This window comes from Helobdella robusta (genome assembly GCF_000326865.2).
Source record: "Helobdella robusta unplaced genomic scaffold HELROscaffold_18, whole genome shotgun sequence".
In the NCBI taxonomy this organism is placed as follows: Eukaryota; Metazoa; Annelida; class Clitellata; order Rhynchobdellida; family Glossiphoniidae; genus Helobdella; species Helobdella robusta.
The window spans coordinates 1685762-1702140 of NW_008703981.1; the positions used below are offsets into that span (position 1 = coordinate 1685762).

The 16379-nt window shown below is 31.9% G+C and overlaps 3 protein-coding genes across 3 annotated transcripts; 2 read left to right on the forward strand and 1 right to left on the reverse strand.

Annotated features, from left to right (window-relative positions):
• Positions 1 to 422: 422 nt before the first annotated feature.
• HELRODRAFT_191106 (hypothetical protein) lies at positions 423 to 7054 on the forward strand (the record flags this gene model as incomplete). Its single annotated transcript, XM_009016370.1, has 8 exons — positions 423 to 486; positions 1024 to 1154; positions 1395 to 2391; positions 4250 to 4420; positions 4884 to 5282; positions 5604 to 5792; positions 6225 to 6338; positions 6499 to 7054. 8 exons carry the CDS (start codon positions 423 to 425, stop codon positions 6525 to 6527), a joined length of 2094 nt encoding a protein of 697 aa, XP_009014618.1. The 3' UTR covers positions 6528 to 7054.
• A 995-nt stretch (positions 7055 to 8049) lies between these two features.
• Positions 8050 to 9783, reverse strand: HELRODRAFT_170561 (hypothetical protein; the record flags this gene model as incomplete). The annotated part of the gene is made up of 6 exons (XM_009016371.1): positions 8050 to 8127; positions 8427 to 8546; positions 8777 to 8852; positions 9004 to 9124; positions 9359 to 9442; positions 9711 to 9783. The coding sequence occupies 6 exons, from the start codon at positions 9781 to 9783 to the stop codon at positions 8050 to 8052; spliced, it is 552 nt and encodes a 183-aa protein (XP_009014619.1).
• Positions 9784 to 11492: 1709 nt separating this feature from the next.
• On the forward strand, positions 11493 to 15077 carry HELRODRAFT_191107 (hypothetical protein; the record flags this gene model as incomplete). The annotated part of the gene is made up of 6 exons (XM_009016372.1): positions 11493 to 11571; positions 11680 to 12119; positions 12541 to 12870; positions 12934 to 13845; positions 14227 to 14359; positions 14975 to 15077. The coding sequence occupies exons 2-6, from the start codon at positions 11984 to 11986 to the stop codon at positions 15075 to 15077; spliced, it is 1614 nt and encodes a 537-aa protein (XP_009014620.1). The 5' UTR covers positions 11493 to 11571; positions 11680 to 11983.
• Positions 15078 to 16379: the final 1302 nt, after the last annotated feature.

The following is a 16379-nucleotide window of genomic DNA, read 5'->3' on the forward strand; positions in this document are numbered from 1 at the left end:
GTCAATATTCAACGTCAAAGTTAATCTTGACAAAGTCAATATTTCCCTATATATACAACAAGGAGCACTGACGATGATTCATTCGGAATCGAAATATGGCCTTATTTGCCGCATGAATTCGAAAAATAAGTTTATTTTGAATTTTAATAAACTAAACGTTCACCAAAAAACTTTAGTGAGAAAAATCGAAAAAACGAACTACAAACATATTAACGCCAAACATTCGGTAGAATTTATAGAATATTGTAAAACATATATTTATATATATACGTATATATATATATATATATATATAAAATAAAATTAATTACATACCATTAAAAGTCTAACTAATTCAATGACACCATCAGCATATCATATTTGATAGAAAAACATTCTTATTATGGATATTTCTGCGTTAAGGGTAAACAATACTTTATATCATGTCAATATTTGGCTTCCTTTTGCCATTGCCTCGAACCATTCAGTCTATCTGTCCGTCTGTCGGTCGGTCTGTCTGTCTGTCGATCTGTCTCTGTCGTTTGTCCCTCTATCTCTCTGTCTCTTGCTCAACTTTCTCTTTTTTCTCCCTTTTTCCTTTCTGCGTTTTTTCGTTTACTCTCTCTCTCCATCTCTCTCTCTCTCTTTCAGTACCCACTTTCATGTTAACGCATGTGCGTATACACATCACAAAACGCAGTCTCTCTCTCCAGCCAAGCCATACAGCCACAATTCGCTATGACAAACATCGGAAGCAAATGATAACATCCAGCAAATGTTTCTTCATTGGAAATTGAGTTACGACATTAAAGATGAATTCCTATTTTAAATCGATTTTAATAATAATATTTGTTGGCTGCTTTGTTAGCCGGGCCCAGTCAAGTACGTTTACATTTGAACTATTTCTCTTTATTTAATTTAAATTTTTATTAATTCTGAAAAAAAACGAAAAATTGTTTTTTAAATTTTTGTATAAATTAAAATATTCATTAACTATTTATCCCTATAAATATTTTCAAATATTTCAATTTTTTTAAAAATTAGAAGGAGGCGTGATATGTTTCAAAAGTTTCAACGTTCAGAACGGAAGTTGTAGCGACATTGTGACGTCATTTAATAGTTTAGTCAGTAAGACGGAATGCTGTTCAGAATATAGCAGTGGCTATTCCTCAAGGGTAAATTGCCAAATTTTTTTTTATTCAATTTATTACAATAAAAAGCTCAAAAAAATACTTTGAAATATTAACTGCGAAATAAAAAAAATTTTAACATACGACTTAATGCATTTTAATGTTACGATTAATATAATATTTGAAAATAATATTTTTTTATTTCACTACAAATAGCAAACAACATCAATTCGACACCAATGCAGTTCTTCAGTAAAATGTATACACATTTGCATCACTATCCAGGTAAAACTAATAAAAACAGAAAAAAACAAGTACAAATGTAGACCTTGCCATGAGTTTGGAGCTACCTCAGATCTCAAGAATAAAAATCCACCTACACCGTCCACAAAAACATCAACTAATTTTAATAACGTTGTTGACTACTACTTCAACAGCATCGACAACCACAGATACCGCAACAACAAAAACAACAACAACAACAATCACCACCACTACAACAACAACAACAACAACAGCAATCACCACCACAACAACAACAACCACAACAACAACAACAACGACATTAACAATACTATTCATGCCATCAACAAGGACGTCATTGACAACAACAACAGAAATTTCAACAATGACATTAACGCTGACGACGACAACAACAAAATTAAACACACCAACTACACCTACACAATTTCAGACGCTGACAATAATGAAAATGATGACAACAACACTTTTAACGTAAGTAAAAGTAAAATTAATAGAAATACTGCAAATAATAATAATAATAGTATTTTTAAAAAATATAATAAAACTAAATCAAGAATTAACACCAAAAGTGGTAGAAATAAACATAAGAAACGCAAAAATTCCAAACTTCCTGACGCTAACAAGACTCAGGTGGACTATGACTTCGTTCAAAGTGATGACTCGAACGTCGGTTATATCGAAATAAGGACAGATTCGAAACAACACGATGGGAAAACCCAGAATAATAATAATAATAATAATAATAACAACAACAACAATATAAACAATGATACCAACAATACTACAGACAAAAATAACAATAATAAGTCTAACACTCCGGCAGTCAGTATTAGTAGAAATGACATCAGTGAAAACGCCATCAATGACATCACCTCCGACAACAACAACAACAACAACAACAACAACAACAACAACAACAACAACAACAACACTGATGACGACGATGATGGTGACCGTAAAGATATTATTGAAGACCAGACGAAAAATGAAATACCAGGCTGGAGATATATTAACTCACGTACGTTATGAAGTCTCTTCCTTATTATTATTACTATTACAATTATTATTACTATTTACCATTATTATTATTATTTTTATTGCTATTTATTATTATTATTATTTATTATTTTTATGCTAAGAGAGTTATAATAAAAAAAGATTACAATCTCGTTAATTATGTGTGTCCGCTAAATTAAACAATGGCATGGATTGTAAAGAAAAAAACAGAGGTAGTAATATAGAGTAGAGAGAAAGAGAGAGAGAGAGAGAGAGAGAGAGAGAGAGGGAAAAGAAGAAGAAAGAGAGAGATATTAATCTAGTCATAAAATTAAAAAAATTAAATAAATTATATTACAATGATTAATAAATCTTTTTTTATAATTAGGAAAATGTGTGGCTGGGAGCGTATTTTTTTAAATGTAATCACATTTAGAATTCATGACCGATATTAATAAAAGTAACGTATGCGTGTGTGCGTGTGTATGTATGTGTGTACATATGTGTGTATGTATGTATGTGTGTGTATGTATGTGTGTGCGTGTGTGTGTGTGTATGCCATTTCGGCAATGATATTTAATGGCCCATGTTAATACCTATTCTTATTTTCATATCAACGTAAAGTATCCAGGGATAAAGACAATGATGATGATGATGATTTTGATTTAGATGATGATGCTGATGCTGCTGATGACGAGTATCATTATAAGTATTTATATAGCGCATTTTAAATTGTTATCCCAATATTAACGGAAAAATATCAATTGGCCATCACTGTTTTACATTATGAATATCGGTCATCATTTGTGTTTACATAGAATCTATTAGATTTTATGAGGTGGTATCTGTCTCTGTCTCTCTCTCTCTCTCTCTCTCTCTCTCTCTCTCTCTCTCTTTCTCTCTCTCTCTCTATTTATCTTTCTCTCCCTCTTTCTTTCTTTCTATCTCGCTTTTCTCTCTCTCTCTCTCTTCTTGCATCTTCTCTCTCTCTCTATGTGCATCTAGTTTTGTCCGGGGACGTTTGATATTTATTCAATGGAATGTTTATCATCTATCATCTCTATCATCATTCATACGTATTCTCTCTTTTCTCTCTATCTCTCTCTCTCTCTCTTTCTTTCTCTCTCTCTCTCTCTCTCTCTCTACATCTCTTTGTTTTTATTTTTATCTTTTTTCTCTTTTTAATAATTCTTACGTTCTCTCCTTCCATCTTTCATATTGTCTTACTTATTTTATTTTTCTCTCCTTTTATCCCACCCCCTTCTCTTTCTCTCTTCAGAGAGGCGTGTGTGAATGTATACGTGTGTGTGCGTGTGTGTATATATACGTGTGTGTGTGTGTGTTTGTTATACAATTATATGCTTCCAACCATAAAGAAAAAGCATGTATGTTGCATTGTGGCTGTTTGTTATCTGTAACATGCTTGCATGGATCTGCTCCTCAATAGATTGACCCATGAGGATAGTTCTCTCTCTCTCTCTCTCTCTCTTCTCTCTCTCTTGGTTCGTTTTCATGGCTAAAAAATTAGTAAAAATATGAAAGAATAAATGAAAAAACGATTGATTGAATGAACGAAAATATGAATAATTATCTAGATGATGTTACTTTCAAAGCCCCATGCTAATTAATTACATATCGACATTGATTGAATGCCGAAATGCTAGCACCGTAATAAGCTATAACGAACTTAGTAAGGAATATTTTTTCCAAAAAGACAGATATATATCTTTTCATGCTATCATAATGAATGAACGAACAAACGAAGAATGAATTAATGAATGAACGAACGAACGAACGAATAAATAAATGAACAGAAAACAAACAATTGAATCAATAAACCAATAAATAAAAAGATAAACTAATTATTAACCTTTGAAAAGCTTACAACGGTTTAAACATCGGATTCGGACCATGGTCTGAATGGACAGCTTGTAGCGGATCAACATGTGAAAAGTTTGGGACTAGGAAGAGGACACGGAAGTGTCTGGTGGAAAACTGTCCCGATGAAGTGCAAGAAACAGTCTGTCAACATGATCCTAATCTTTGCAAAAGTAAGACGCTTCACAAATTATTATCTATAAAGGTAATAAGGCCGTTACGTATACAATTTTCATTAAATACAATCCCTACCCTATAATTTATCAATTTATGTTCTATTTTTTTCTGATAGTATCTAATATATTGAAATTTGTTATATTAATGTCTGTACGTATATTAATTTCTGCATTCGATTTTAACAATGAAGCTACTTTTTGTGTTAGTAAATTTTGTATAAATTCGATTTTTCGGAATTTTTACTTTTGCTCAATGTTTCCTTGTTCTAACAGGCATTAATGTTAACGTTATGACAGATGTTATATTTATTTTCTCTTCATTAAATCGAACGTTTCAATGTTAAGTCACCAATATCATTAGCGTCATTACCTGTAATGACGTCATCACACTGACGTCATCATCATTAACTTTTTTATCATTGGTCGCCGTCATCATCATTGATGACGTCATTTCCCGCAGAAGTTATAAAATGGCTGGAGTGGTCGGAGTGGACGGATTGCTCAAGATTCTGTGGCCGAGGCGTGAGAAGAAGAAAGAGAAGTTGCGTCACGATCCTCAACGATGACGTCACCGTCATTCAAATGCCGCAACCGGATGACGTAGATGATGACGTAGATGATGACGTTGGTGATGTTGAACATTATAAAGATGGCGATGGTGCTGGTAATCTTATTAAAAGTGGTCGTAATAGAGATGGCAGTGGACATACAAACTCTGCAACGAAACGTGAAAATTACACGCTCAATAACGAAAATATTGATGATACGTTTAATGACGATGAGAATGTAAAAATTAGTGAAAAATGCGTTGGTCCATCAGTTGAGACGATCCCTTGCGTTTCAAGGATCAACTGCCAAGGTTCTCAAGATAAACGTTTCAAATGTTTTATGCTTTCACGTTGTTTGTTCGCTCGTTTGTTTGTTTGTTCGCTCGTTTGTTTGTTTGTTCGCTCGTTTGTTTGTAATGTTTGTTTATGAGTTCATCACCTTTCAAACATTTCTACCAATTGTAATATTGTTTTAATAATAAAAATTCATATTTAACAACAGCAAGCAAGAATGTAACAACACAAAAGAACATGACACACAGTAACACAGCACAACACAATACACTACAACACAACACACCACAACACAACACAACACATCACACCACAACACACACACACTACATCCAAAGTTGACGGGCATTGGACCGAATGGTCCAAATGGGATATCTGCGACGCCCCGCCATGTTCGCACACGTTGGGGGAACAAATAAGATACAGGTGGTGCACCGACCCCCAACCGATGTTTGGTGGCCGCAGATGTCCTGGGCTCGCCTGGTCGAAACAACCATGCTACAATAATGATTATTGTAGGAATCCTGGTAAGTTTTGGCGATGGATTTTCGGATGTTTTTTTTTTATTTGCGTGAATTTCCATCTGAATTGTTCATACTGATATGTTGTTGGGATTTAAACATTGACAAAAATTAATATTTTAAAGAAATATAGGAATTTATTAGGTTTCTGTTTATTTCTGTCTGTTCTTGGTTATAAACTGCGTAACACTGTTCATAAATATAGCTAGAAAATTTGAAAAGAATAAAATTTTACTTCAATCACCAACAACTTGTATTGAAAATTCATAGAAATCTACAAAGAAACCAATGTAGATATATACAATTTTACCAAAAACATGAATTCAACAAACATACAAGAATTCAACATACAAACATGAATTCAACAAACATTTTCTCTAACATGCACCTCCCATAAAACATGCGGACATAATGAAAAACAAAAACAAACACACCCAGTAAGCGGAAAATGGTGTGAGTGGGACGAATGGAGTCCATGTGTTTCCGGGATGAGAATCCGGAAGAGGAAATGTAAATGTCCACCTCCCAACACTGGCGGCCAGTTTTGCGAAGGTGTGCTATATAAATTATTAAATTAAATTATAAATATATAATAATTATATTAGCTGTTGTTACTTTTTCATTATTATTAATTATTCCGTGTTGTCTTTAAAAAACGTAGTTTTCCAACGTTCAGAGTAAAACTATTTTTAAAATTGGAACATTGAACCAGGAAAGCCACTGGAGTATGGCCAATGCTAGCTGCGCGTGGATCCAACATTGTCCACTGGATGACACTGGAAAATATGACACATTACTTATCATAATTGTTTATAATAATAATATTAATAAATAATAATAATAACAATGTAAAAACCAATTCTATTCGTTTAATATTAGTAACCAGTTAACACTCAACAAAAATTCAACATAGTATTTGCATAATTGTGACGAATTTAACCTTTAAGAAGAATAATTTAAGTCATTTTTTCTTCATAATCGTTGATATGTTATGCTACTCCATTATGTTGTGTAGCAAACATGTGAGCATTTTTTTCATCGTACTATCGTGCAGTGTACGTGTGTGTGTCCCAGTAAAATCGTTTTGTTAACATTCTAGTAGGTTACAGATGTTTCATTTGTTAACTAACTATCTTATCTTTACTTGAATTTTCACAATTTTCCACATTTTAGAATTAAAAGATGATTAATAGACGTTGAAATATTACAAAAATATTATATCAATTTTGACTATGAATCCAAGTTTTTTTGAATTCATTAATAGTAAAACGAAAAAAAACTCGAAGAAAAAAAAATGCTCGAAATGATTTTATTTCAATTTGATGAAATCTTCGCGAAAAGCTTAGACTGGATCAATCTAAGAACTCTTATCATCATAATGATTAAATAATATTATTATTGTGTCGTCATTAACATCGTTAAAACTATTTAAATTCAATCACTGTATGTATGCATTGTACATTGTACAATTGTACACAGTACATGAAAACAGATTTCAATTTTAAAAACATACGGATACACACATACATACATACACACATACATACATACATACACAAACGTACAGACAGACAGAGAGACAGACTGACTGAGATTATAAATTGGCAAGTGTTATCAAATCATTTTCAAGCGACATGGAAAGAGGAAAGAAATGTCTAAAATGTGAAAACCATTGATTCACTTGCCTTGCCTTGCCTCCTTTCTCTCTCTCTCTCTCTCTCTCCACACACACACACACACACACACACACACACACACACACACACACACACACACATATATATAATAAAAATACACAAGCAATGTGTATAATAACACATGTTAATGACATAGCTATGTTTTATACTACAATGGTTACTCGGCAAATCGCACATTTTAAAAAGTAACAAGAAAATAAATTTGAATGAACTCTCATTTTTGCAGAAGAAAAACGTTATAAAATTATAATGTTTGATGATATAGGTTGGGTACACCTTATGACATATGTGTAAGTGTATGTGTGTGTATATGGGTGTGTGTGTGTGTGTATGTGTATATATGTGTGTATTTGTGTGTGTGTGTTTGTGTGCTTACGCGTGAAGTAACGCAAATTAAACGTAATGAAGCAAAAAAACACTTTACATTCCCAGAGAAGAAATTACAGAACATAATAAAATAAATTTATACTGTTGAATAAAACCATCTAATAGAATAATAAAATAATAATAATATAAATAATAAATTTCAAAATAATAATAATTATTAATATTATAATTATTTGTAATTAGCTACATATGCCAAGCAGCAACCCAGCGCAGAATGATCCAGAGAGATATAAGTACTTGAGACCAAAATCTTTTGCCTAAGAAATAAATAAATAAATTATTAAATTAATTAATAAATTATATAATTAATTAACTGATTGAATGAATAACTAATTGATTGATTAATTAATAATTGTGACGCATAGCAGTATCTCAACGAAATAACGCTATATCAAGGGTTGATTAAACAGAAATGATTAAGAAGAAGCAAAGTGAATGAATGAAGGAATGATTGAATGAATGAATGAATGAATGAATGAATGAATGAATGAATGAATGAATGAATGAAAGAATGATAGAATGAATGATAGAATGAATGAATGAACGAAATACTGACACTTTCAATCAATCCAGGAAGATTTTTGTCGATAGATTTTTTCATTTCTTTTTGGGTGGAGTTCACTTTTGATTCTATGGCATTCCAGTTGATCTGTATCAGGCCTTGGTTGTGGGCAAGCTGGGAAAAAAATGATGATTTCGCAAATATAATTATAAAAATAGTTAAAAATATTATTTATACCTTGCAATTATTAACAAGACTACACTGATGATATTGAAAATGTTGAGGATAATAATCAGCGAAATTATTAATTTAAATGAATAAATGACTCAACAATGATAACAATTAAGATAGTGATGATAATAATCAGTGAAATGATGAAATGAAATGAGTAGTACTTTACTAACCTGTAGAATGATGAAGCTACCTCCAACTGCTATCAGTGCAATTTTTCCAACTTTTCCGATCAGATAGCCTGAACACCTGAGCAGTATTTTTTAAACCCCATAACAAATTTTATTTAAATTTAAGGTAAATAAAACATAATAATTGTTAAAAATTCATAGGCCAGAAGGTAAAGAAGAAATATATTCAACTAAAGTTATTTGAAAATAAATGAGAAAAAATGGCTGACCATCCTGATATGCCCCCAATGGCAACTTGTTTAGCCGGTGAAGATTTAGTGACTTCGTTTAGAATCTCATTCATCCATGCATTTGGGTTATTATTAGATGATGAGGAAAATTTATCTAGCCCTTAATAAAGTGAAATATTGAATAATTTGAAATTTAACTATTTTTTGAGTATTTTCAATGTATTTTTGGCTTAATGTTGCTTTATTGCATTAGGCTACTAAAAGCTTATTAGGCCTGTGCTTATAAACAATTCCTTAAAATTAATTATTTGAATAAATAAACTTTTTGTGAACAATGTTTTAAAAAGAATAAAATAAAAGTTAGAAAAAATGAATAATTTTTAATGACGCCCACCTCTTTTGGCCTCATTCAAAATTAGATCTAAATCTTCCTGCTTCACTTGGACATCTTTTGTTGGACTTCTGACATCTCCATGTGCTATAATAATTATAAAAAAAGTTATAATAATGAACATTTTAAAATCCCTTTTTTCATTGAAAATTGTAACTGTATTTTATTTTATATTTTATGAAAATTAAATCTTAAAAAGTTAAATAATAGTTCAACTGTATAAAATAAAGTGAAATTACAATTATTTTTAATGAAAAAATTCAAATGTTTTTGAAATAAAAACTTAACAAGACTAAATTTAAGGAAAAAATAAAGGAAAAACTGCAAAAAAACAAAAATCTAAAAATGAAAGCACCTGATATCATAATTACGGAACGTGGGGAACCTTTGTCTGACCTCAAGTAATCATTAAAACCCTGCTGAGCCATTTTATTTTAGAAATTTAATCAAAAGTACAACTAATAAAAGATCTTTAATTCATTTTACGACAAAAAAACAAAACATATGGCAGTTTAGACCGATGTATATTGTTGCACACAAGCAGATTTGAAAAAGGTTCATTATTCTAATTAGCACTGTGTTGAGTTTGCATTGTACATAACGCATATTTCCTTATATTTGTATATCCTAATCATGATATAAATGTGACATGTTTCACAATCAATAACTGAATTTCCGTAATGTGTTAACTAGGCAGAGTGATCTTTAATAAAATATAGACAATACAGAAGTTTGCAATTCTTCCTTAGTATAAATAGAACTCATTTGTTACTAAGACAGGGTTGTCAGCAAGAAGTCGATGATATATTCAGTGATAAAGATACAAATGATATTAACCAGTAACTAAATTTAAACGACTGATTTTGTTCTCAGTGATGAAAACCTTTTGCTGTAGGGACTGTATGGTTATCAGTAAAAGCAAAACGCCCGATCTGCTCCATAATCATTAATGGTAAACAGAAGAAACAACAAATCTACAGCTTCAATTATCTCGGAAGTCTGATTACCTCAGGTTGTGAATATGAGTTATTTATTTTTTTGTGAAGTAATTAGTTATTTAATTTTAATTTATAGATAGGTACACACTGAGTTTAAATGTTGTAATGGTTAAGTTTGAACTGGTTATGAGAACAGAAGATGGAATTTATTTGAAAATTAATAAAAGATGAAAAAAGTTTTTTGTTGTCTAGGAAAGTTTGATTGATTTAAAATAATGAATATGGCCAAAAAAATAGAACATAAAATAAAATTGTGTGCGTTTTTGTGTATGTGCGTGCGTGCGTGCGTGTGTGTGTGTTTGCGCGTGTAACTGACGCTAATCTCGGCTTTTTACCATGACGACCAAGAATTTAATTGATTTCATACTTCAGATTAATTAATACTATTATTAATTTTATATAGATTATATTTATTATTATATTATTACTATATTATAATCACACACGCACACACACAAACACACACACACACACGTATATGTATAATGCACGTACGTCATATCACTAATGATAATGAATCAATCATCTATTTAAAGTATTGAAATATAAATCGATAACATCAGCTTTATTTTAGCTATCAACTAGAAACATACTACCACACACACAAACAAACACACACACACACACCACACACACAATGCACACACACACAAACACACACATAGTATCACTATTATTACTAATACTACTACTATTACTGCTACTACTACTGTTGTTTCTGCTACTACTATTACTGTGGCAGCAGCTACTTCTACTATGACTACTACTGCTATTACTACTTTTAACAATTACAATTAACAACTAACTATTATTAATAATAAAAATAATAGAAATAATAAGAAGAGTGAAGTGTTTTTTTCTCAATAAACGAAGCTTATGTAAATTTATTCAAAATCAACGTTCAAGTGAGCGCTCGATGGGTATTATTAGACGAAATAAATAACCAAAATATGAAAAAAACTGTTATTATGTAACTTACTGCATTCTAGCATTCTTCCAATAATAGGTATTTTTGTTTATATTGTTGCTGTATATCGTTCGAGAGACTCATAGTGATATATTTTAAATTTTATATACTTTAAAATTAAGTGTTCAAGTAGATTGCTTTGGCATTTTTCAAAAAGTGAGTATTAGTAGTGGGTGTATTTGGCACAAAATTCAAGGTTGATTTATTTATTTGTTGTCCATTTATTCGTTCGCTCTTTCGTTCATTCATTCATTCATTCATTCATTCATTCATTCATTCATTCATTCATTCATTCATTCATTCATTCATTCATTCATTCATTCATTCATTCATTCATTCATTCATTCATTCATTCATTTATTCATTCATTCGACCATTCACTCATTTAACCATTTATCCATTTTTTTATTCTAGATTTTATTCATTCCTTCATTCAGTCATAAATTCACTTCATTCAAACATTCACTCATTCATTAACTCATTCACTTATTTGTTCATTCACTTATCTGCCAATTTATTAAAAGGTAAATTAATAAACATATCTCTGACGTAAAAACCTTATGTATATTCGCAAAAGAATCATTAACATCACGATAGAAAGCAACATTTCAATCATGAACGACCAATGACTCTGTTAAGGGAATGTCGTAACGAAATTTTTTGATGGATGCAGCGGGAGGAATGGATTTTTTTTCAACGAGGAATCTCGCGAAGATGGAAATCTTGGAGGAATGTTGGCGACGAGTTGAGAAGCACCAGCCTCGTTCCCACATCAGACGCATTCTTTCGACCAATAGAAGTACAATTTTTTACCTTTACCTTCCGTAATTTGTTTAAAATTTTACGTTTTACAAACATTGTAGTTGTACTAACAGTTTAAGTGATAAAAAAAGTAGTGGTTGTCGTAGTAGTAGCAACTGCAGTAGCTTTAGCAGCAGCAGTAGTAGTCCGAGTGTTGTATTATTAGTAGTAACGGTAGTGGCAGTAGTAACAGTAATAGTAGCAGTACTTTTAATCATACAGTAGTAGCTGTAGTAGTAGCAGTCAAAGTAGCAGTAGTAGCAGTAGTAAAACCAGTTATACATCGTTTGAAAATGTTTGACAAATCGTGATAAAATCAATTTAAACGATTTTAAGAACGTGTCAATAGTTGATCAGAGTAGAATACTCTGAATGAGAATGATAGTTCAGACTCGGATGATAGCCATAAACATACCCAGGTAGGTCGACCTATGATGTAAGTGGAAAAGTTGACTGGGGTGAGAACTGGAGACTGCATCATTCACAACAGTCGCAACCACAACAGTCGCAACTACAACAGCCACAGCCACAAATCTACCCACAACAACGACTCCAGCGACAACTTCCATCGCATCAAAGACCACATTCCGTAAATGAACAACACAGTCAGGATGAAGAACAACAACATCAAATCCAGAAAAATGACCAACTAAACCGACATTTTTATGAAGAGCACTCGTTGAAAAGTGAACAACTCAACCCTCCAACAGGACAAAAACAGTTCACGCGACCACAACACCAACTACAACGTCAGCTACATCATCAACAACGATTACATCAACAAAACAGTCATAATCACCATCACCAACCAGCTCATTACATAAGTGGCGTGAAATTTTTTAAAAATGATGATGACAATAACGACAACAACAACAACAACAGCAACAGAGACATCAACAACAAAAACATCAACAAAAACATTAGCAAAGACAACAACGACCCAGACGTCACATCAAATTCGAATGAAGATGCCTGCTGTAGAATCTTCATCTCCACAATGAACTACTACAATTTCAACGGTGGTATTGAGCAAGACAAACCTGCCATCAAAAACATCACAAGAAAAACTGATCACATCAACAGCAAAACAACTGATGTCATTACTGCTTACAACCTCAAAGCTACAGATTTTAAGGACTTTGACAAAACAACAGCCGAATATAATTACATTAACACGAAAAACAAACACAGCAAGAATAACAACAAAACAAATGGCAACAACAGAACCACAGATTTTAACGACACCAACCATAAAATAAATGACATTAACAACAAATTATCAAACTATAATTACATCAACGCAAACAACAACATCAACAACAACAAAACTGATAATGACGAAAACATTTACAGCACAACTATGTTGAATCGTTGTGATGATCATCTTTATGAGCAAATTTTCAACAGCATAAAACCCAGAAACGTCATCCAGAATAACAACAACAACAACAACACATACAACAACAACATATACAACAGCAACAACAACCACAAAAACAACAACAACAACATATACAACGACAACAGCAACAACGACAACACGAACAACCGCCAAAGTATCAAAAACAGCCACTTAACTGAGTTAAAATGCGATATAAATACCGGATCGGATGAAAAACCGTTTCTCAACCGATACTTGAGTATCAAGAAATTGAATGAAGACCCAACTGTTATTAGTAACTGTCCGACGCCTTACTATGAAGTTGAAGATGCAACTTTTCGAGGTGTTGAAACTTTACTGATAATCATAGTTACAAATATGAAAAAAATATATTTCAAAATAAATATATCAACACACCTAACAGCAGCTAACAAAACGCATATGCGTGCAATCAAATTTTTAACTAGAAATCTGTGTTTAATTATAATTTGAATTTTGAGCACAACATTTATATGATATGTATGTATGTACACGCGTGTATGTGTGTGTGTCGTGTAGGCGTGTGTGTGTGTGTGTGTGTGTGTGTGTGTGTGTGTGTGTGTGTGTGTGTGTGTGTGTGGTGTGTGGTGTGTGTCACTACATTACATACATTATGCAAATTATATTTGATTTAATTTTTTAAAATTCAATTTGACCCGTTCAATCCCATTTCTTCTCCCAAAAGATCCCAGGCACGATCAGGATGGCAACGAACTTTATCCCAGTGTTGAGGAGCTTGAAAAAATTGCGGACGATGCCTTCCGGAGTTCTTTTCGTAGGGATAAAAAAAGATCCAGCTTCATAAACAGACACTCACGGTACACGGATACAGAAAATTAGTATGCACATACACACATACACATTTGTTTTCACACATATGTACAGTGTACACACACTCATATACGCAAAGATACACACTTGAATAATGTTTATTATTAAGTGATTAATGAGTATTAGATTAATATGTGATTTTTGATAGATTGTACTTGATAATACTTAAATTATCTACTCATTCGATCGTTCGTTCGTTCATTCATTTGTTCATTGATTCATCCATTTATTCATCCATTCATTTATCCATTCATTCATTCACACAAACATTTAAGAAGAGCTATTCATTCACATGTAATGCATGCATTTACATGTGTGTGTGTGTGTGTAACGCGTGAATCAGTCTTAGATAGTTTAAACACATAGCAATCGCTTTAAATTCATTTTAATCTGTTTGATAACAACTTCCGCTGACATTTTGAAATAAGTTTTGTTATTTTTATTTCATTATTAATACTTTTTAAACGGTTTTACTTTTTACTTAATATAATACGATTAAAAAAAGCTAAATGGTATTCGTATATACTGAACAATAATGACTAACATCCCATTTTAAAAGGTTAAAGTTCAGAGGTAAATTTTTTGCCCTGTGATTCTATCAGATGCGTCTACACGTCAGATATGTTGTTTATGATAGGTGGGCATCTTTTTGCTTTTGAACTCGGTCACTACGAGTCCTCGGGCATCTTGTGCCAGACGCTTTGATAGTTACGCTATCAATTCAAGAAATAGGGCTTTATGAAAAACGTTATATGCGAACAAATTAAAAATTGTTTTATAAATAATAAATAAATAGATAAATAATTGCGATATAATACGGATGATTTGATATAAATGACATTGATTGTCTACTCATAAATACCACAAAATTTTTATCTACTATATCGCATTTCAAAAGTCTGAAGGATTTTTTCTAATCTAATCTAAGAGCAGTGAGCTTACTTTTACTTAAAATTACTTTAGTCAGTGAAATTCGTAAATATTTTTATGTCTGTCGGGGTATTCCCCCACGATAATCATAGTAACTCGTAACAATTCAAAAAGATCGCACTTAGGTAACTTGTCATAAATAATTGTTTTAACCAAGTTTATTTCTGCCTCAACGAAAACTAAACGAAATAAAAAAAAAGAGTTCCAATCGGCATCTACTATTTTCAATTGACTACTAAAGTTAACGAAAGAATATACATACATACAGGTAAAATATGAAATAGGGTCATAACTAGGGGAGGGCAAACTTTTTGCTGTGAGGGCCGCATTGAGATCTATTTTACCTTTGAAGGGCCGCATATGTACTAAAATAGCAAATTTTTTCGACTCGGGGGAGGGGAGAATTTTTTAAGATTTGTGGCTCCTGGTTTTTGGTCATAACGTCTGTCTGGATGAAGACCTTTTTTTTGAGACGAAGAAGAAGGCATCACGGGCCGCATAAAATTGCTTGGCCGGCCGTAGTTTGCCCAGCCCTGGTCATAACGAATCATACATTAAGTGTGATAAGTAGTCAAAAGATGATCGTTAAAGAAAATTTTTCATACATTCAGCTAATAAACTGTTAGAAACTTTTATTTTTCATACTAAATATTTCAATAAGTTATGTTAAATAAATAGTAACAACTTAATAATTTGTTAATATTCCATATACGTGTAAACTGTTGAACATTAATTAAGTAGATGGATTGTGTGTGTACCCTAGTTCGTATTCATCTACGCACATTTTCTTCCTCATAAATTTATCAAAGTCTCGTAAAATTTTGACTTTTCCAATTAAATATACAAAACAATTGTGACGTAGATGCTAGCAAACAAACAAACAAACAAACAAACAAAAACAAACAAACAAACAAACAAACTTACATACATACATACATACATACAAAAGTTCATTGACATTAATTTGCGGTCAATGTAAAGAAAGAATTTTTTTGAATGTCTAGTTTTTGACGCTATGTTTGAACTTAGCACATTAGGTTGTTTTTGTTTACTACAAAATGTTGACTTTCTCTGTGT